We start from the raw sequence: 22,901 nt of genomic DNA, 5'->3' as shown, positions 1-22,901 counted from the left end.
CATTTGGGGACCCAGCAGGACTCGTGACTGGGCTTCAGAAGTGCAAAATGCTCCTCCCTTTCCCATGGCACACCGCAAGCTCCAACTGGCTCCCACCACAGGGCAGATAGGGAGCATCGCTTCTGCAGAAAAGCAGCTCCTGAACTTGACCTGCTGAGCAAAGGTCAGCTTTCCTAAACTCAGAAGTGTGGAGGGCACAGCCCTGCACAGCCAAGCAGCTCAGGGGGAAAATGGCCCCAGTGCTGCTGAGTGAGAGGGTTGAGGGCGCGGTGAGTGGGTGGACGGGTGTGAGGCAGGGCCAAGGGAGCCCCGTGGTTGCGACTCTGCTTTGCGCTACCTCCCCCTAACAGGATGGCTCCATGTTCAAGGGCATCTCCTCTCTCTACTCGAAAAAAACCATCCCAAGAGTTTGGACAGAACCCTCACAGGCAGGGGCAGGACAGTGGAAAAAGGAGGTATGGGGAGAAGATGGGGTCCCCTGGGAAAGTCTGATATGAGTGATGGGCCCCTGCCCCCCCAAATGTACACGTGCACATAATTTTACATAAAATTTTAAGGGGATTAAGCCAATTCAAGGATACTCTTGTATCCTTGAGCCTGAGCACTGGATGGCGTCAGAAGGGCTCAAATCACAGGTCTGCCACTTGGGCGGGTTACTGTGCCTCTCGGAGCTTCGTTCCTCTCATTTTTGAAATGAGGATGCGAGCTTCTCCCTCCCAGCTTGTCACACTTACATCGCAGTGAAACCACTGCTGTCAAGAGGAGGGTGACCACTGGGTGTGGGTGGGGTGGGCAGTTAGCAGCGGGACAGGTGAGATGCAGGAATGTAGCCCATAATATCAGCTACATTTTAGCTTGAAGTGACAGGGAGACAAGGGCGGGCAGGGAAGGGCTGGAAGGAAAAATAAAAGCCATGAGTATGATTAAAAGAAAAGAATGGAAAAGAGCGAGTGCTGGCGAGGATGTGGAAAAATCGGATCCCCTGGGTATCGCTGCTGGGAATGTAAAATATTCAGCTGCTGTGGAAAACAGTTTAGCTGTTCCTCATAAAGCTAAAACACAGAATTGCCATGTGTGATACTGTGATTTCTAATAAGATATATCTGATCTTCACCTCCAGTCTTGGCAAAGAGCTCCTAGCATCTCTGGAATTACCTAAGTGGAGAGTGATCAAGGTGTCTTTTGTAATGTTAATGAGGTGAAATTTGGAAAGTCCCTAGGTCACCTGAGGATCAGAGCTGGTTGCCAGGGGAACCAACCCTGTGGTAGAAGGGTAAGAACTTTTATCCCCAACCTCAGATTTCCAGGGAGGGGAGAGGGGCTGGAGATTGAATCAATCAACAATAACCAATGATTTAATCAATTATGCCTATGTAGTGAGGCCTGTCTAAAAACCCAAAAGGACGGGGTTTGGCGAGCTTCTGGGTTGGTGAACACGTGGAGATACAGGGAGAATGGTGCACCCAGAGAGAGCATGGAAATTCTGCACCTCTTTCCCCATACTGTGTCCTATGCATCTCTTCCATCTGGCTGTTCCTGAGTTATATCCTTACATGATAAACTGTAATCAAGTAAGTAAAATATTTCCTGACTTCTGTGAGCTGCTCAAGCAAATTAATCAAACTCCAGGAAAGGTTGTGGGAACCTCTGATTTATAGCCAGTTGATCAGAAGCACAAGTAGCAACCTGGACTTTTCTGCTGGTACCTGGACTTCTCCTGGTATCTGGTGCTGTATCCAGGGAGACACTGTCAGAATTGAATTGAATTACAGGACACCCAGCTAGTGTTGAAGAATTGCTTGTGGATTTTGGGAAAAAAATACACACACATCAGAACTGGTGTCAGTAATTAGCCATGTGACCCAACAATTCCACTCCCAGTCAAAGACCCCGAAAGAATTGAAAACAGAGAGTCAAACAAATACTTATACATGAATGTTCATAACAGCATTATTCACGGTAGCCAAAGGATGGGAACAACGCAAATATCCATCAGAAGATAGATGGATAAACAATGGAATGTTATTCAGCTATGAAAAGGATTGAAGTACTGATATAATAAGCTACAGCGTGGATGAGCCTCAAAAATATTATGCCGAGTGACAGAGACCCAACACAAAGACCACATATGATTCCATATATACACACGTATATATATATGGAATTCCAGATATACAGGTATATATATATATACCTCCAGATATCTATACCTATATATCTATATAGAGATAGATCGATAGGTATAGATAGATATCTCCAGAATAGATAAATTCATAGAAACAGAAAGCAAATTAGTGGTTGCCAGGGGTAGGGGTGCAGGAAAATGGGAATAACTGCTTAATGGGTATGGGTTTTATACTGGGGTGTTGAAAGTGTTTTGGAACTAGATAGATGTGGTGGTTACGCAACATTATAAATGTACTAAATGCCACAGAGTTGAATACCTTAAAATGGTTAATTTTATGTTATGTGAATTCTACCTCAGTAAAAATTATCTTAAAAGGAAGAAAGGGAGGGAGGGAGGGAGAAAGAAAGGAAGGAAGGAAGAAAAGAAACCATCTGTCTCACACCCCTGTGTGTGGCTGGAGTCACATTCTTGTCCGGAGGTCAGCCCAGGCCCTGACACCATCTCTAAAGGGGAAAGTAAACACTGATGCATGAACTAAGCAAAGAGTGAGACGACCGAGTAAAAGCAACCACTACCCCAGTGGTTCTTAAAGTGGGGTCCCTGGGCCAGCAGCATCAGCAGTTCCTGAGAACTTGTGAAAACTGCAAATTCTCAGGCCCCACCCCAGGCCTCCTGAATCAGAGACTCTGGGGGTGGACCCAGTGGTCCCTGTTCTTATCACGGTGAGACCCACTGCTCTAGACTAGTGGCGAGCAGGGCCACTGTGAGTGGTCAGGAAGGGGAGCAGGCAGTGTGGCTGGAGGGGGCTGGGCAGTGAAGGATGGAGGGATCCTGGAGAGAGGCCAGCGAACCTGCAGATCTGAGCCATTGAGCCTCTGGACATCAGCGTGCCCAAGGAAAGGCCCCTCTCGGTCCCGGTATAGCCACAGCTGTCCCTCACCTCACCAGCCCCTAGGTGAGAGTCCCCCGCTGCCCCTTACCCTTCACGGTCGATGTGTGGCAGGGGCTGCTTGGGCGTGTGTCGGAGCTTCCGGTGGAACTGGGTGAAGTCCAGCTTTTCAGGCTGCAGGTCCCAGGTGGCACCACTAGAGGGCGAGGGAGGGTGAGAAATGTGACAAGCCCAGTTACTAATGGGGATGAGACACCCCGGCACACCCCAGGCAGGGAATCTCAGAAAGAGGTGGGCAGGAAGAAGGAGTGCCCACGGGCCACAGGCAGGGGTCAGGCAGGGACCCTCACTGAGAATGGAGCCTGAAATGTCAGCTCTGTGCTTACAGACAACAGGGCAAGTGCCTGCCTGTGTAGCCTTCCCCTCTCTTCAACCCTGCTGTATGATAATAGATGCCTATAAAACACAAGTGTGTTGGGCTTCCCTAGTGGCGCAGTGGTTGAGAGTCTGCCTGCCGATGCAGGGGACACGAGTTCGTGCCCCGGTCCGGGAAGATCCCACATGCCGCGGAGCAGCTGGGTCCGTGAGCCATGGCCGCTGGGCCTGCGTGTTCGGAGCCTGTGCTCCGCAAAGGGAGAGGCCACAACAGTGAGAGGCCCGCGTACCGCAAAAAAACAAAAAAAACACAAGTGTGGGCCTGGTGCTCGCTCTACAGTGGTCCGCCTAAAACACTGGAAAGCCTGGGGAGAGTGTGTCAGTTGGGGAAGCAGGAGGCCAGGTCCCCCAAGTACGAGTCTCAGGAGACCCACGGCGCTTCCAGGCTGGGCAAGCCTGAGCCAGAGCCAGGGTGAGCCTGGAGCACAGCCAGAGTTGGCCAGCTCCAGGGCCAGGGCAGAGCTGAGCTAAAGGGCCACCACCATCCATGGTCTGAGGCCATCACTCTCCAAAGGAGTGGACACCATGACAGGAGAGCCCATCAGCAAACCCTTCAGGGGCACCATCCCCACGTCCTGAGGAAGCCTGGCCAATACTTGCCATTCCAACTTGGCCCGTCAGGAAGCTTCTAGAGTCTGAAGCACTGACAGTTCTTCCTTTCCTCTGGACCCCTCTCCGCACCCCCCAGCCCCCGCCTTCCATAACCTCTGGTGGGAGGGGTGGGGTGTGCAGCCACAGCTGTCCGTCCTCAGCTCTAACACAGCCTGCCTAACATCTGCCACATGCCATTCCCCCACCACCATTTTCCTTCCTTCTCTCTCTGACCTCCTTCCTCCAGCCTCATCCTTTCTACTTCACCCTTCCTGTCTTTCTCTCCACTTCTTGATCAATGAACTCTCAACAATAAGTCAATCCCCAAAGGCCCCTCAGGGCATAAGGACCAGTAAACTGGGGTCCCAGCCAGAGCCACACACCACAACAAGAGGAAGAGGAGCTCACCTGAAGGAATCAAAGGTGTTGGCAGCCCAGATATCTGTGCCCAGCATGTCCAGAGAGGTGTCTTTGCTGCCATTCTGGAAGAGATGGAGGATGAAAGGGGTGGCATTATTTGCCCGGCCAGGACATGGAACAAATGGGTGGAAGGCCCAATCCCAGAGAGGGTTGCAGAGGGCCCCCTTCCCCGCCATCCCCCTCGGTTGGTCATCCTGGGCAGCTTGGAGGCTGGAGTGAGCCACTGGAGTGAGTGTCCTGGCTGGTGTACCCAGTACGAGTCAGGGGGACCCCTGGCCTCCCCCAGGCTTGGGCCCTCACTTTGCTGGTGTTTGACAGAGCTGTGTGGTCAGGTACAGGGCAGCCAGGGCTCTGCTGTTCCAGCCCGAGGCTCTCTCCTCAAAGCCTCTATACTAGTGAGCTGCCACCACCACTGCCAGCCTGATGGCAGCAGCTTCTTCCCAGGCAGGGGCTATGCAGAGCCAGGCACACTGGAAGGTCTGTGTTGGGAGGTTGACTTCCTTTGGAGTTAAGCCCCACACCCCGAAATCAGGTGGCACCAAGAAGCCCCCATTGACCAACAACTCCAGCGATGGAACTTGTCTAAGTCAGCTAGCTCCGGTCTTCATCCTTTGTTGTTTCCTACATGATTCATTCCATAGACAGAAAATGCTCTACTTGACCCAGCTTCTAGGATCTGGCTTCTTTGCCCTTGGCTGGTGATCTCTGCAACAAGTTCTCCAGATCCCTATCTTCACTTCTGATGCCACCCATCCCTCACTGTAACTGACCAGGACCCTCTGGGGCCTCCCCAGAACAGACCCTACCCCTCCCATGTCCTCTACCTGAAGGAAAACTTCAGCCTCCTAAACCTTCCCCAAGTTCCAAAGAGTAAACGTAATCAGAGAAGTGAGAAAATGCAGAAGCAAAGGAAAACAGACAAGCAAGACAAAAATAATAATAGTTTAGCCATTAAACAAAGGCAAGGACATCTAGTTCCTCCTCAAGGGCTATAGGTAATATTCTGAGCCATGTCCTTTGAGCTGTTTTGCAGATACTGAAACCCCCACCAGGTGGAAGAAGTTAGCTGCATGCCGACCACAAGCACATAGACCCCAGATGGGTTGGAACCAGAGGTTGGTAATGTTGACTCCTAATTACCTCACCACCAACTAATCAGAAGAATGCCCAAGAGCTGATCACACATCCCATAACCCTCCTCCCTCACCCTGTCTTTAAAAACCTTTCCCTGAAAGCCTTCGAGGACTTTGGGCCTTTTAAGCACTAAGCTGACTGGACTCCTTGCTTGGCGTCCTGCAATAAACGCTGCACTTTCCTTCACCACAACCTGGAGTCAGTAGATTGGCTTTACTGTGTGTGGGCAAGCGGACCCAAGTTTGGTTCAGTAACATCATGACCCCCACAGTCTGCTTTTCATCACCACAGTCTTTAAAAACAATACTTCCACCTCCACTGAAGCTGACTATGTGCATGCCTTATAACTCAGGACTCCACTCCCAAGTACAAACACAGCCGAAATGTGCACAGACGTTCACCAGTATTACACAGCACAGAAGTACGGAGCAGCACTACTCAGGAGAGCTCCAAACTGGAAACCACCCAAATGCCTACCAACAGTCGAGCAGGCAAATTAATCGTGGTGTGTTCTCATACTGGAATATTACACAACAGTCAGAATAAACTAAAACAACATGTAATGCCATAAATGAATCCCACAAACATAAAGTAGAACAAAAGAATCTAGATATAAGAGTACCAGCTCTACAATTCAATTTTATATAAAGTTCAAGAACAGGCAAACTAATCTATGGAGATGGAATTCAGACAGTAACCAGAAGCGGGCCCCAGGAGGGTGCTGGGGGGCTGGTAATGCCTGCTCTTACTCTAGGTGCTGGTTACACAGGTGTATTCAGCTTGTGGAAATCCATTGAACTGTACGCGCACGGTATGTACACCTTCTTCTGTGTATGTTATGACCTTCTGGTTAGATTCCTGGTAGCATCCCCAGTCTTTATTTTTATGATGATCTGTCCCTGGACCTGTCATTCCTCAGATCCACTAGCTCATACACTGGGCAATCTTCCTTTGAGATCTTTCCATAGGCCTGGCCCTGGGCAGACACTGAAGACACAAAAGTGGAGAAGTCACAGGTTATGCCTGCAAAGAATGGTGTGGGATGACACACACGTAATAAATAATTACAATACAGTGTGAAATGTGCACTGCTTTCAAGGTGCCACAGTAGGACCAAAGCACAGGCAAATTTCCTGAGAAGTAGGGAAGGACTCCCCCAGAGTAGGGATTCATGGTGATCAGGAGAGCAGAGGGAAAAGGAGGGAAGGGGTCATCTGGGAAAAAGGGCCAGTATGTGGAAAGGGATCCTGGCAGGATACAATAAGGCATTCTGGGTAACTTTAAGGCCTCCTGGGTTTGCACAGGGAGCCTGGCAGCTTGTCAAGGTGCCCCCAGGTGGGCAAGTCAGTGGTTTTCAACATCACCCACTCTCAGTCCTGGTCAAGGGCCTACTAGGGGCCTCACAAGTGCTCCTCAGTGATGGTCATGGGTTCAATTGTGTCATCACCGCCCCCACCCCGACACCCGCCACCACCATTATTCGTACGCTGAAGTCCTAACCCCCAGTCCCTCAGAATGTATCAGGTAACAGGCTCATTGCAGATGTAATTAGTTAAGATGAGAGTGGGCCCTAATCCACTATAACCGGTCTCTATAAAAAGAGGAAATTTGGACCCAGTGACAGATGCACGCAGAGGGAGAACGCCAGGTGAAGAACGGAGTTATGCTGCCACAGGCCAAGGAACTTCCAGAAGCTGGGAGAGAGGCCTGGACAGATCCTTTCCTAGCTCCTTCCCAGGGATCATGGCTCTGCCGACACCTCGATTTCAGTCTTTTGGCCTCCAGAACTATGAGATGACAATACATTTCTGTTGTTCTAAGTCACCCAGTTCGTGGTCAAACGTCCTAAATCAAGCAGCCCTAGCAAACTGATAACGGTGATCAACCATCCATCACCTCCACAAACCCCTTTGTGAGGGCAGTTCATCACGTCCCCACTTCCCACAGCCAGCAGACAACCCCCCTGTGACCGTCTCATGTCCTTCAGCCACATCAAGCACCAGAGGGCCCCGGCGTCCCACCTCCTGCAAACAGACAAGCTCAGACCCAGGCTGGCTCAGCTAGTCTCTGACCTCCCCACACCATCTCCCCAGAGACGGCCCATGAAGAGCCCCACGTGCTGTCCTTCCTGTGCGCCCCCAGCCGGAGACCACGGCCAACATCACCCCAGAGCCTACCGAGCAGAGCCCACATGGACACTGGTGAAAAGAGAAAAGGCATGAGGGTGTATGTGTGTGTTTAGATTCTGCACTTACTGAGCGCCGCCCACATACAAGGCACTGAGAACCCGGCTAGAAATAACCCCAAACGAGGCTCAGCAACCTGCCTCTCCCTCCCGCAGCGACCAGAGACACCCGGCGCCTTGGCAAAGAAGCCCCATGACTTGGGGGTTTGGTTTTGTTTTTAGTTCTCATTTTCTTCAGGTCGGGCAGAGGCGACCAGCAAGCTCTTCTTGCTCACTGCATCCTACTCAGCCCACCCTGACTCACCAATCCCTCAAGGTAGAAACCAACCTACTTCCCAGAGAGACAGCAGTTTGAGGGTAGTTTCTGGCTTCTAATCGGTCTGAAGGAAAAGGAACACAAACTGGCCAGTAGAAAGGTTGAGGCCCAGCCTCCCAGCAGAAGGGGCCCAAGTGCTCAGACACCAGGCAGGAGATAAGGAGGGGGTGGGGAGAGGAGGGGAGCATTCAGGGGAGGCTGAGGGAACAAAGGGCTAATGGCAGAGAGAGGCGCCCAGAGCGTGACCTCGGATGTCACGTAACCTGCCTGGGCTGCATCCATAAAATGAGCACTGGGCCCTCCCTCTGGCACCACCAGCCTGAAGCCTTAGGTCACTCAGGCTCTAAGTGGCTGGGAACTTTCTCATGATGCCCTGACACCTCCCACAATCTTCCTGTGAATCAACCACAGTCACTCGGGGCCAGAAGCTTCTCCATGTGGTACCACCTGTGTGCACCTGGGTCTTCCCCACACCTGTCCAGTTCCGCTTCCCCATAATCCCCTTCACCATTGACCGTGACCTCTCGTCTCGGCCTTGCTCCTCTCCTGCTCCCTCCAGACATGCCCCATCCTTCAGCGCTTGGCTCCAGAAAACTCCTCCGACCTCCCAAACTGCAGTCACCTCCCTCTGTCCTGAACTTAGCACCCGCGTGGGTGACCTGTGGCCGCGGAGCCCATGGGCGGCAGTTCTCACTCGGTCTTACCGTCACTCTCTCCTGCTCCAAGGCATGGACCTGGGATGGCAGGGACCTCTCCAGGTGCCCCAGCACTCTATGCTCAGTGCCCAGGAAGTGTCTGCTGAGTTGACAAACACTTCAAGAGACCTTCACTGTCTTCCTTAAACACGTTGCCATAATGAGCCATGTGACCTCAGCGAAGTTACTTCACCAATTTGGACTTCAGATTCTTCATATTTAAATAAAGAGATCTCCGAAAGTGAAGCGCCATATCCTGTAGATGGGTTTCTTCTGATTGGCACGTGTGCTGCCACCACACCCTCTCTCACCAGGGGCAGACATCACTAATCAATTATGGCACAATTTACAATCTTCTAGGATCAGCCCCTCCCTCCCTTCCTTCTTTGAGTTGTCTCATCACCCTACCCATCCCAACTCCTGGTGCCCTGCTTGCTTCAAATGCCACTTTGAAATTGCAGGTGGCTAGAGAGACTCACTTTCTATCTAGGAGACAGGCCCCCACCCTCCTGAGATGTTAAGTGGCTTGTTCACAACACCCTTCCCAGGCCTCAAAGATGATTACCAATAGGTATAGCATTTTAAAATGACTTCTAAAGCAAAGGTCAAGGAAAAAACTCAAACAAACAAACTAAACCTTGCTTCCAAAGCACACGTCTGAGACCTCACCTGGAGTGAAGTTCACTTCCTCCTTCAGGATAGTAACACGAAGTCTCTCCCTAACCCCTGATCCTTTAAATACACAACTCACTCTGGCACTTACAAATTCAGCTTACGGGGAGTGGACCATTGCTTAGTCATCACTCTCTTATACCCACAAGGATGTTAATCTCCCCAAGTAAGTTTGTATTTTTTTTTCAAAAAATTTTTATTGTAGTAAAATGCACATAACATAAAATTTACCATCTTAACCATTTTAAGTGTACAGTTCAGTGGTACTAAATATATTTATAGTATTGTGTAACCATCACCACCATCCATTCCCATAACTCCTTTCATCTTGTAAAACTGAAAGCGTATACCCATTAAATACCAACTCCCCATTTCTGCTCCCCCCAGCCCTGGCAACCACTATCCTATCTTCTGTCTCTATGATTTTGACAACTCTCAGTACTTCATACAAGTGGAATCACACAGTATTTGTCTTTTTGTGACTGGCTTACTTCACTTGGCATAAGGTCCTCAAGGTTCATCCATGACCCCAATTAGACTTTAAGCTCCTGGACCACAGCTGCTTTCTGTTCTTGTGTCCCCAAAGTGGTCAAGCCGGGCACACAGTAGGTCCACCTCAGATGCCTGCCGACGGATTAAAGAGACTCTGCCCTGAGAGACAGAGGCCCTGCTGCCTCTGTGCCTGAAAGACTGATTCACGGATTAGGATGTCAAGATGGAGTCACAAACCTAGGATTTGAGGCCCCTAAAGAGTGAGGAATGCAGGATGGAGAGAGAGAACAACCATGAAAAAAGGACGGGAAGGTCACAGCTAAACCAGGACGGCAAGCACCTCACAGGGACGAGCACAATTGACCTTAAAAGCAGCTCAAGAGCAGTGTGAGTGCACATAAATCTCCCTCCTGGTCTGGGGGCTGCAGTCTTGGCCACCACCCCTCATAGCAGGGAGGGGAGGCCCTCTACTCTCTGCCCTGTGCAGAGAGAACCACAGCTAAGGGAGCTGCCTGGGCATCTCAAGCTCAGGCCCCAGCCTCTTCTGAAGCAGCATCCCTGGCAGGGGACCCACCAGCCTCAGGGACTCTGGGGGTCCAGGGACAAGGCCCCACTGGCTGATGAGTGGAAAAGAGTGACAGAGCAGCAGCTGCTGGAGGGGATGCCCCAGGCATTTGCAGCAGGAGATACTCTGTAAAGGGAGCCCCGCCCCCCCACCTGCTGCATGTGCAGATCAAGCTCGAGGAGCTGGTACCATCTCCGATCAGAGGTGAGAAGCATTTTTTCAGTACTTCATAGTTTATAGACCCTCTCCACACATTTTTCCTCATTGAAGCCCTACGACTCTCACGCATCCTCGCAGGAGCCCAGAGAACTTATTCCTGAGCCGATGGAGATAACCTGAACCCTATTTTAAATTCTGGAAAACTCCAAAACCACTGCGGTTCCCAGCAAGCACCTGGCTACTCAACCCTCCCCCCATCACCCTCCCATCAGCTCAACCTCTGGTTCCGGTGACAGCATCCCTCACCCAGCAGAAGCCTCTGCTCTCACCCCTCCATCTCCACAGGGTAGGTCTCATTGCCCCTCATATGCATCTACCTCCTGCCTCCACTCCCTCCCCCACACGCCGTGACTCTGATTCTCAGAGCTTAGGCACAGAAGTGCTAGGGTGAGCCCCTCACAGACCGAGGGGCTGCAGCCCACACTTTGCACAGCCTCCCTGGAGGAGGCGACAGCACTGGGCGAGAATCAGGACCCTCGGGCCGCTGAACAGGATGTGGCTGAGGGCTGTGGGCAAACCTGTGGCCTCTCTGGCTGAATATAGTAGGAGGGTGAGCCCCACCCAGGCCAGTGTTGTAACGGGGAGGGGGAAAGTGTCTGGAGAAGTCCACAGTGAAAATCTTGGTCACGGAGATGACTTACTCATCGTTGCTCCATTTGACAAGATGACTGCAGCACATAACAAGAATCTGGACTTACTCATCGTTGCTCCATTTGACAAGATGACTGCAGCACATAACAAGAATCTGGACATCTCCTTAGACTTTGTGGCAATGGGATGTGACCGGCATATAATCACTGCATGTAACCTGTTACCAACAGGGGCTGGAGAAGGGGCCTAGCTCTTGGAAACAAAATCTGTGTCCTTCAAGTTTCAGCCCAGAGAGGGAAGACCCTCACCTGCAGAGCCTTCCTCTTTGTCCCTTGTTGAAGCCGAGGTGGTGACCCAGGCAATGCCCAGAGGGGCCAGGACTCACCGGCAGAGTGACTGCTGCCACTGAACGGACAGCCAGGAACCTAACAGCTTCTCACGTTCATCCCCAGCGCCCGCCAGCCCTGGGCGGACAGCACCCAGGCGACCCTGGGGCCACCTACCACGCTGATGCACGTCCAGCCAAAGCCCCTGAAGCCATAAGGTGCCTGGATGTTCCCCGCTTCTTGAGTTCTGGACGCCAACCCTCACACCTTGCAACCCCTAACACACACACAGGGCAGAGGCGATGGTGGCGGGGGCTTGGCTGTTCTGCTCACCGCTACGGGGGCCTCAGCATCCTCCCTGGCACACTGGCAAAGCTTTGTGTCCGTATGCGGCTCAGACACCGTCTGTGAAGGGGCTCTGAGGCCACACCAAGCTGCTGAAGGTACAAGATTATGTTCCTCTTTGGGCCGCTGTGCTCTTCCTGGACTCGGAGAAAACAAATCTCCTTTCCACCCATTCCGAGTCTTCCCCTCTGATGGGATCCAGCTCGAGAGCCTTCCTCCCTGTGGCTCTGCTGTTTCCTCATCAGCTGGTGCCCCCCAAGCCCACGCGGCACATCCAGCACATACCCCAGTGGTTGATTCCCTTCCTGATCTACTGTGTGCTCCAAGTGGTGTTCTAGAAACACTAATCCGCTGGCTCACAAATGTCAGTGTGCATCAGAATCATCCAGGGAAGGGACTGAAAATGGTTTAAGTTTAGGGCAGCTGGAGTGGTGCATGGAACACGCTTTTGGAAACAGTGGATATTAAAAAGTTTTGTGGGGGACAAAAAGTTTAAAAAGGCTCCTCAGTCAAATATTTGGGACACACAGAGTTAAAAGAGTGTTAAATAAATACGTTATTGCAGAACTTCTCAGTGCCTTTATTGGTCTTAAATGGATACTGACTCTTCAAGTAGATGGCAGCACACTATGCAGCTTTTCCCAAACTCCTTTGGCCAGAAACCCACCCCACTCTTCCTTTTCACTCCACAGAGCTTCCTGCAGGACTATGGTCCCCCACTGGGAAACAGACAGATAGTTAAACTATCTGTTAACTCTCTTCCCCAATTAGTCTGCCATCCCCTCAATTGCAGTAGCCCTGGCTTCACTTTTCTGTTGTGCCCCCCTGCCTCCTCACCCCCACCACCTTCCTAGTCTTGGGATGCAGCATCATTCATTCTTTTTTTTTTTGCAAGGACTCAGTGGCCAGGCACCAAGAGCTCTCCACAAAGCCTTGCTGGCTTCTTCGAGAACATTCTCCAGGTTGTAATTCCACAGTTGGCCCGGGTGACCACAGCTTTCCTCTGAGTCCCACCCCTCCTTCCCTGGCCCTGAGGTCACCCAGCCCCTGCCAACACCCCGCCAGGTTGTTGCAATGCCAAGGTTCTGAGGAGCCTTATCAAAAAAAATCACCCTTTTCAGTGGATCGTTTTTTAGCACTTAAACGCTGCTGAATCCTTCACAACAGCTTCTTTTACTGACAGTTAGGGGGCCCCTTGACAGGGTGAATCGTGCTGCTCTCAGAACAGATCACAAAGGGATAATGAGCACTTTAAACCATGTGGAAAAAGAAATGGAAACGGCCTGCCCACGGGCAGGGAGACTGAAGCTGCCTCTGAAAGGGCCACGTGGGGTGCACAGCTACCCCAGATCAGGGAGGACAGATTCCAGAGGATAAGAGCAAACATTGACGCAGCACTCACTGTACACCAGGCACCATCTGAGCACTTTACATTTGTTACAACCCTAGCAAGCAGCTGTTGCTATCACCATCCCCATTTCACTGATGAGGAAACTGAGGCTCAGAGAACCTGCCCGCATTCGCAGAGCTAGTTCCCAGGAACGCATATGAGTGTGGACCAGAGTCTGTGCTCTTAACCACTGCACTCTGCAGATATATTACTCAAATAACTTCTGATCCCACTGTCGAGTTTCCCATAATGCAGGAACATACCCATATCCCTACGAACATTTGGGTTTTCCGAGTTCATCTCTTGGGAAGGCAGCGCTGGTGCAGGGAGTAAATCGCTTGCAGTGAGGAAAAGAAGGAATGTAGGGGTGCAAGATAGAATGTGTAGGGTCGGGGGGCTCCGTGCATGAGTGAATGAAACAAGATGGGAGTGAGTCACTGTACAGTAGAAAAACATGCCAAGTCAGGTGCAATGGGAAAAAATGACCCTCTTCTATACTGTTGTCTTTTCTTTATTAATATACAACTGCAGAGTCATTTCTGCTTGTGTACGTGTGTGTGCACAGGTATGTGTGTGTTGACAATCCCAGGCTGCAAAGGTTTAGAAATAAGGCAGAGTCTGGCTAAACAAGGCAGGTGGCAGCAGGAGGACTCCCCCCATTAATGGGAGGGTCACAGGCAAAGTTCCAACTAGAGGATGTCCGGGCACGTCAGTCTGAGTTTCCCCAGCATGTTTGCTGCTGTGTCAGCCGCACCAGAGCTGGCCAGCCCAAGACTGCGGCTGCCAGCACCAGGAGCCTGCAGAGACCAGGGCCTGAGCTCCCGGACTGCAGGGCCAGGGGCCACCTGCTGGTCGTCAGCTCTACAGGGCCCAGCCTGGGCACCGGGGAGGTGAGGGCAGTACAGCCCCCGCTCCTCGGAAGGCCCATAATCCCAGTCCATTTCCCCTTCTTGGTGCAAAATGTTCTTCCATAGATTCTGTCCGTGATGAGGGCCAAGAGCAAGCAAGCCCCACAGACTCAGGGCTCCCAGGGGAGCTGATAGGGAGGGTTATCCCTTTAAACAATGGACAAGACCTCTCTCCTTCCTCTCCAAGGATGCCCTCCCAAGTCCCCTGCCCCCAGCCCCAATATGTCACCCACATTAGTGGATTAATACAGTGCTAGGCACTGGGTGGCCCCAGGAGGCCCGAGGTGACCGTCCCTGCCCCCCAGGTCTTACCACCTAGCTGGAGAGTCACAGAAAAGGAAGAAACAACTGAAGACAACACGTAGTGAAGCACCATGTGATATGATGCATATGCCACCCATGCTGCGGGCTCCAGGGGAGACCGTGGCTCTGGACTCCAGGAAAAACTTCCTGCAAGTAACAACACGGATGGACTGAGAGTGGGGAAAGCAGGACCCTAGGCCTGTAAGCCGCCTCCTGGGGCCCCATGAGGGCTGCTGCAGCTCCACAGACCTGAGCTCCCTCTTCAGTATCACGTTGGACTAGAATGGTGATTCCCGAGTTGGGGTGGAGGCGGGAAGCGGAGCATAACACACTGGGAGAGTGTGGGGCATTACACAGGATGTTTGCAGACAAACAGCTCCAAAGTCATCCCCTGGGCCAAAACAGGGGCTTCCTGTAGGCCAGGTCCCAAACTCCTCTCAGACCCAAACAGCCACACTTTGAGGGTGACTTGGGTTTGCTTGAAGAGAGAGGAAGTGAGGAGCCAAGCACAGACCAAGGGTGGGTCAGGGCAGGGCTCAAGGAGAAGCAGTCCTGCCCTGGTGTGTGTGTGTGTGTGTGTGTGTGTGTGTGTGTGTGTGTGGTGTGTGGTGTGGTGTGTGTGGTGTGTGTGTGTGGTGTGTGTGTGTGTGTGTGTGTGTGTGTGGTGTGTGTGTGTGTGTGTGTGTGTGTGTGTGTGTGTTCAGCACCAAGGACAGCACTCCCACGTGCTGGTAGGAAAGATGGTGATGGACCCACAGGATTTTAATCTTCCTACAATAGAAAGGCCTGAGGCAGGAGAACAACAGAGCAGAGACCAGAAGATAGAGCCTCCTGTGTAGTACCAGAGCTGAGTTCAGGAGCAGAAAAGGTCATTCCTTTCACTCTGGAGCTTTCCTGTCTGTCTGCCCAATCTGTCCCTTCTCTCTCTACCCTCACTGTCTTTGAATTAAGACCCAAAGCCCAGGGAGGAGTGGGAGATAATGACTCCCTGTGGCCAAGCATATTTTTCCAGTCTCTCAGCTAATTAATCATGCCTTAGGATTTAAATGGCAATATTATCAGTACCTACCCTAGACTGGGTCACAGCAGAGCCCACTTCTGGTTGGCTGCCTGTCCAGCATCTGCTGAAGTAATGGGGGCCCACTCAGCTGTCCCTAGCCCCATACCTTGCCCATGCCTCTGTGCAGAGAAAGGATCTCATCCTCCAAGGCTCCTCACTAGGAGGCCTTCTTGGAACTCTCCAGTCGCTGGAGATATCTCCCTTCCTGCCAGCGCCAGACTCAGAACCACAGGCCAGGGAGGGAAGGGGCTGAGAGATCATCTGGCCCAGGGCTGACCTAGGACATCTGCAGAGATGCTCCCAGAGTGATGAGGTGGATAGAGTGGGAGACAAAGCAGGTGGGTTCCCTCCCCTGCCTCACCAAACGGTTCTGCCCTTTTGGTTTTCTACATGAGATTTCCTTGAAAGACTGTGATGAAACAAAAGGTTCTGTACTTTACAAAATTTAACTTTTATTTTAGATCATTGTAGATTCACATCTAGTTGTAAAAAATAATAGAGATCCCATGTATCCTTTACCCTGTTTCCGCCCCAAGGAAAAACTTGTAAAAGTATATAGTTCAGATCACATCCAGGGTGCTGAGAGCAATACCCTCTAGAATGCTGAGCATTTCCATCGGCACAAGGATCCTTCCTGCTGCGCTTTTGTACCCACCCACTTCATCGTGCCCCCCTCCCCTAATCCTGAAGAACTGCTAACCTGCTCTCCCTTTCTATAATCCTGTCATTTCAAGAATGGTATATAAGTGGAATCATAGAGCATGTAACTTTGGGGGATTAGCCTTTTATCACTCCGCATAATTCCCTGGAGATTCATCCAGGTTACTGCATGTGTCAAGAGTTGATTCCTTTTTATTGCTGAGTGCCATAACTTACTTAACCATCCACCTGTTGAAGGACATCTGGATTATTTCCAGCTTTTGGCTATGACGAATAAAGCTGCTATAGACATTCGAGTACAGGTTTTTGTGTGAACATAAGTTTTCCTTTCCCTGGGATAAACACCCAGGATTGCAATCGCTGGATCATATGGTACTTGTAGGTTTAGTTTTATAAGAAACTGCCAAACTGTTTTCCAGAATGGCTGTACCACTTAACATCTCCACCAGCTATGTGTGAGTCATCCAATTTCTCTGTATCTTCACCGACATTCGGTGTTGTCACTGTTTTGTTTTGTTTTTTTTAATTTTAGCCATACTGACAGGTGTATAGAGATATACCTTGCTGAGGCTTTAGTTTGCATTTCCCTAACAGCTAACAATGAACATCTTCTTGTGTGCTTAGTTGCCATCTGTATATCCTCTTTAGTGAAAAATGCCTCTTCATGTATTTTGTCCATTTTCTAATTGCATTGTTTTCAATGCTGAGTTTTGAGAGTTCTTTACGTATTCTAGATGCTTGTCCTTTGTCAGATATACGTTTTGCAAAATCTTCTCCCTCTTTGTAACTTGTCTCTTCATGCTCTAAACGGGGTTTTTCCCAGAGCAAGAGTTTTTCATTTTGAGGAAGTCCAATTTCACATCTCAGTGTTGACATTTATTGTCCTCATTCATTCACTTTGAAATCTTCCCAATTCTTGGTATGACAAATGATTTTTGATTGTAATCAGGACACTTTCATGTTATGTAATGAGACTCTGAATCTCATTTAAATCTTCTGTTTTAACTGGCTTTTTGTGGTACCACTCTGTCAGGGGAAAGGGGGGTGAGCACGACCTCAGTGCTGTCAGTGGAGCATTTGTTATGGCTCAGTGGAGGTAGGAGCTCCAGGACTCCACATGGTGCCCACTGACCCTGCTGTGGGGGCCTCACTACCACTGGGCGACAGTGGAAGTCCCAGCTCTCTAGTAGAACCTCCTCTGACACATGCCAGCAGGGAGGGGAGGGGCACCTCTATCCTGCTGAGTGGGGGTGGAGTCCAGGTTCCCCGCATGGCCTCCAACAATACCATGGGGGCAGGGAGCTTCTTACCAGCCAGCAGGGATGAAAGTCACAACTTCCTACTTGACCTTCTCTGACACCACACTGCCGAAGGAGTTAGGGGGCCGCATTACAGCCCGGAGCGGGTGGAAGTCCAGGCTCCCACTGGTTCTTTGCTCGTGACGGTGGGGATGGTGCTACAGTTTTTTTCTCTGCTGTTTGGCTGGAGTAGAGCAGCTATTGTCTAAAAGTTTTCTATCTTGCTAGACCTAAGCTTCTATTCTTTTCCTGGACCTAAGCTTAGAGAGAATAGGCTTTTATTGGAACTTTAAAAAAAAAAAAAATCTGTGTCCACTGGCATTTCCTGGTTACCCACATCTTCAGCTTCAAGTCTGGGATGTAGGAGGCAAAAAGAAAACCCAGTGAGGTCACTCCTGTGTCAATACTCAGGTCCCAAGGTCCCTAGCCGGTCTGCCTTCTCTCTCTGTTTCAGAATCTTCTTATATTTGTTTTATATAGAATGTTCAGGGTTTTAGTTGTACTTAGCAGGAGGAATATAGAAAAGAACATCTATTCCATCTTCCCAGAAATAGAAATCTGTATTTTTAACAAAACATTTTGATGACCTTAAGTCTAGTTCACCTCCTCGTTTTTCAGAGGAGAAACTGAGGCTGCAGCTAGATGACGTATCTCACCAGTGATGGAATAGCGAGTCAGAGGTACAGAAGCCAGGACTCACGTCTCCTCACTCCAGTCCTCCAGTCGGATGCCGTTACCATGACAGCATGGCTCCTCCCGCTTCGTGCCCGGGTATCTGACCTCCTCTACAGACGCCAGCTGCAGCCAGCTCCTCTCCTCCCGGTATTCACACGCGGCTCTAGAATGCTGCTCGTCCAGACTCTGGGTACTCTGAGGGCAGAGACCAGGCCACATGGCTCATACTGTTTACAGCGTGGGCTCGATGAATAGTTGCCGACTGCTCTCCCTATAAAAGTCAATCATCAATATTGTTTGGTAAGTGTTGTATCCTGGTTCCTCCAGGTGAGCTGGAGCCAGAAGTCACTCCGAGGACAGGGACAGATGGCATCTTCTGGAAAAGAGAGGCTCACGTGCTGGGAGCAGCAGAAGTACACAGATCATGCCGTGTTCAGTTTGGGAGGCTTATTAAGAGGAAATACAGTCTATGCTATGTGCTCCCAGAAAAGTAACCCAGGATGGGACAGGACGTGGGAAGCAGTGTGTCATATCCCAGACTTCTTAGCACTGTGGTTTAAGTGCCCATCTCCCCCACCCCCCACCCACTCTACCCTCCACATACACAGAGACTGCACCCATTGCCTTCACCATCCCGATTCCTGGTTCCTAGCATGGTGGCTGGCACACGGGCAGTCAATGATGACGTGCTGGTTGGATCAATGGATGAAAGAACAAATAAATAATCAAAGGAATAAACGAACCACAACAAAAGGACATAGCTGCAGGAATGATTATGCTTAGCTTAGAAAGCAGACTTGCCATGGCAGACAGCCATGGACAAAAGGAATCAAGCTAAAGCCATCAGCTGGAGTTACGAAGAGGTGGTCTGGGCTGAATCAAAGACCGACATTGTTATCAGTGGAGCTGCCTCACATGCTCTGAGATGCCTTGTGAAGCAGTGAGTTCTCCATTTCTGGAAATGTCCAGCAGCTCAATGGCCTCATGAAGCAGGGGGATCCTGCATTGCAGGGAGTTGGATCAGGTGACCTCTGAGCTTCTTCTCATCCTGAGAGCCCACATCTTCAGGGTTCACTGGAGACCTGCCTAGCTCTGCATTTAATGTGGTAAAGGAGATAAGGGGGGGAGGAAGTCGGCCACAGCCCCCGTTGAGTTTCCACTAGAAGTGGAGCATGTGACAGTCATTCTAGCAAGTCACCAACCAGTTCTGGTTCCCCTGGTCCAGGCGTATAATAGGATTATCCTATTTAGTGTGTTTATGGTTGGGTGGGGCCGTGTGACTAGTTCTGGGCAACAAGCTAAGAGTGGAAGTGATGTGTGTTACATCTAGGTTGGAGCGTTGAATTGTCTCCGGTGCTCTTTTCCCTCCGTCATGGCAACTGCTCCACCAAGCTGGGTCCTAAATGGGTGGCTTAAAGTTACTAAGATTCAGAGCCGTTTGTTACTGCAGCATTTCCTAGGCTATCCTGACTGATACAGGGGGACAGAATTTACCTGTAAGGAACGACAGAGAAAATACAAGCCATGCAAGGTACACAAATGCGTGGGGTTGGACAGCAGCTCCAGCAACTCAGCGGGGTGTACAGACACCCCATCCCCCACCACTCTGGTAAAACCCAGCACTAACCAACGACTCCAGCTGTGCCCGCTCCTCCTCTCTAACATCCCAACATCATGGCCAACTTCAAGCCTCTGCTAACACCGTTTCTCCTCTCTTCACCTTTTTCTCTCTTCCCTTCCATTTGGTCAGACATCCTACCCATTCCTGAAGGCACAGATCGAGTCTCATGTCCTGCAAGCCATCTCCCTACCCGCAGACAGAAACAGGGCCAGTCCTTGGAATGACTGCAGTGTCTGTGGTCAGGGCATCTCTTCGGGGGTCTTACCGTGTGTGCCTTTAGTCTGTTTCATGTTCACTAGCCTCTGCTCTACAAACAGGTAGTGAGCCCAAAGGCTCCAGCTTATATGTGAGCCAAGCTCACAGCAGGTGGTCAATAAATGCTGAGTGAACAGAGAGCAGTGCCATGAACATACACATGGTATTTCTTAATTATTCAGAGAAGCTGATTAAAAACCTGGGCACTTTGACTCAGATATCATTTGTACTGAGTTTTAGATTGGCTCTGAGCCAGATACTATAATTCCTCAAGGGCAGCAAGATGACTGGCAGAAAATTCCTTCTACCCTTTTCTGTGGGCCATTTGAGGCTCACCTCTGCCTACCACCTGTCATCTCTTGGGTCAGAGTCAATGCTGACACTTAGGATATACCTAACCTGCAGGGTGACACAGGCATCAGGGTATGTGGGGGGAACAGCAGAGAAATCAGGAAAATCCAGACCTGCTGATTTTAGCAGCGATTTGGACCCACTTCATGGAGACACAGAATATAAACAGTGAAAGATGTTTCCAGAGAGGCTCAGGGGAGTCTGTGTAGTCCAATGCCTCATTTTGTGGAAGAGGCATTGGCGTGCACGCCACACCTGGGTCAACATCTGGTTCTTCTGACCCCTGGAACAAGGCTCTTTTCACTCTCTCCTGATGCTTCGATTTGCTACCAGGCATCACGGGTGGAAGAGGGGAGTGCCCTTCTCTCCTCACTCCAGGGAGTGTGGGATCACAGCCTGGCAGCCAGGCTGCCAGATCCCCTCACTTGCACAATAGCCAACACCGTGGGCCAACAAGTCCTTCGGCCAGGAAGTCCTTCTCAAGGTCTAATCAGAGGCACTGCTGCTGTCAGGCGCATCAATTTCCTCTCCTTGGCATTTCTGCGCTGACGGAGAAGACCTGTTTGCGCCTGACTCCACACAACCTTTCACATGCCTTCAGCTTCCTTCCCTGAATGCTAAGTCCTGGGCCGGCACCTGGGGATGTCGTCTAAATGCACTGGGCTGCACTCTCTCATTTCAGGTGCCTTCCTCTAAATCATCTCTGGGCACCTCCCCTGTTACAATAAGGTGGAAACTGTATTCCGACCTCCTGAGTAAATAAATGACTAGGTGGCGGATGAGCTCTCTTGGAAAGATGCTGCCAGGATGCCAAACAGTCCCCTGTACGGCCGAGGCCCGACTACAGGCAGTTAACGGGCCTCTTCAGGATTATGTGGAACCCATTTTTTGTTCTGGACTCTCTGAGCCCCCTCCTTCCATCTCATGGGACTCTACCTACCCTGGCTTACCTCTACGTTTACCTCTACGTTGTGCCTCTGAAAGGGTTCAGAGAAAGCAAGGGTTTTTTTGGTTTTATACATTAATTAAAACAACAGAAATAATCCCAGTGCATGACTAATCCTCAAATGGTGCCTGCACCCAGCTCCTCATTCAGTGCATGGCCTGTGACTCACCACACAGCTTCCTGGGCAGAATGCAGCACCTCAGCACCCTCCTGTGGGCCCCACTGTCCTGGGTACACGTGCCCAAAGTGGGACAGTCAGGCAAAGTGCTAGAGCAGCCACCCCAGTCTCAAGCTAGCCCCAGTTTCCTCCTGAAATTCTTCCCAGGGGTGAATGTGGGATAGTAGAGCTGCCCCATCATCCCAATGACTTCCAAAAGCTCAGCAAGGTTGGTGTGGCCGGAGGAACAGGACCCGCTAGGGAATGACTGCATAGACCGGGTCTGAGCCATCTCAGGTGTCATTATTGAGCACCTACTGTGTGCAAGGCCCTAGGCTGGTGGCGGGGTGGGGGGGGTCAGGGATGTAAAGGGAGCCCTGGTGGCGCCCAGCTCAAGGCCCACCGGCAGGCTGAGGGGACAGGCACATGTACATATGGAACATCCTGACCACACCACGGATTACTGTGCGGGTGAGGGTGTCTGCCTGCTGGAGAGGGTGCAGTGAGGAAGCCAGTGGGTGCTCATATGAGCTGCTCCAGCGCTCCTACATCTGGTGGACCAGGCTGAAGGGGTCCTTGAAGGCTGTATGGGCAGCAGCATCCCGTCAGAGCTGCCCCCAGCTAAGGCACTCTTCAGCTGGCAGCTCCCTGATTTCCCCTCCATCAGGGGGCCACTCCAGGGCAGGGTGGGCCGGAGCGGCTGTCTCTGGTAAGTTGTGGGGCTTTCCTTATGTCACTCAAGGGGTGCTGACCAGCTTTAATCCCTCCACCGGAGGGCATCAGAAGATGGCTTCTTCACGGACTTCCCTGGTGGTCCAGTGGTTAAGACTCTGCGCTTCCACTGCAGGGGGCGTGGGTTCCATCCCTAGTCGGGGAGCTAAGATCCCACATACCGTGCGGACAAAAAATTAAAAAAATTTTTAACTTTTAAAAAACGATGGCTGCTTCTTGAGGGGACACCAGAGGCTCCTGGAGACGAAGCCCAGGGTGGGAGCTCCCACTGGCAGGAATGTGGACGTGGACGTGAGCCAGCATGGACCATGGGACAAGGGCAACACCCCAGAGAGGGCAGAGCATGAGAAACTAGGAGGCTGTCCCAACACTGTTGAGCTGCCATGCCAGCCCTGAACACCCTCCCAGGAGGGTGGCGAGAGAGAAAGAGACTTCCGTCTTGCTTACACCACTCTATTGTTCGTACCCTAATTAACTGAGTTACTAATGTCTACAATCAGGCCTTTCATCACCGAACCAAGGTGATGACCTCAGGAGACCTC

General features: G+C 51.0%; 1 protein-coding gene across 5 annotated transcripts in view; it reads right to left on the bottom strand.

Annotated features, from left to right (window-relative positions):
- The window catches only part of CTIF (cap binding complex dependent translation initiation factor), a 145,815-nt gene that overhangs the window by 105,710 nt on the left and 17,204 nt on the right, over nucleotides 1–22,901 (bottom strand). For all 5 annotated transcript variants that reach the window (XM_028480315.2, XM_028480316.2, XM_028480319.2 and 2 more), the window contains 2 exons: nucleotides 4,452–4,525; nucleotides 3,109–3,213 (listed from right to left, as the gene is read on the bottom strand). In XM_028480315.2, coding sequence (XP_028336116.1) covers nucleotides 3,109–3,213; nucleotides 4,452–4,525 — 179 coding nt within the window. The remainder of the gene's footprint in view (nucleotides 1–3,108; nucleotides 3,214–4,451; nucleotides 4,526–22,901) is intronic.

This window comes from Physeter macrocephalus, chromosome 19 (genome assembly GCF_002837175.3).
Source record: "Physeter macrocephalus isolate SW-GA chromosome 19, ASM283717v5, whole genome shotgun sequence".
NCBI classification, from domain to species: Eukaryota; Metazoa; Chordata; class Mammalia; order Artiodactyla; family Physeteridae; genus Physeter; species Physeter macrocephalus.
This window is presented reverse-complemented; position numbering and strand designations above follow the sequence as displayed.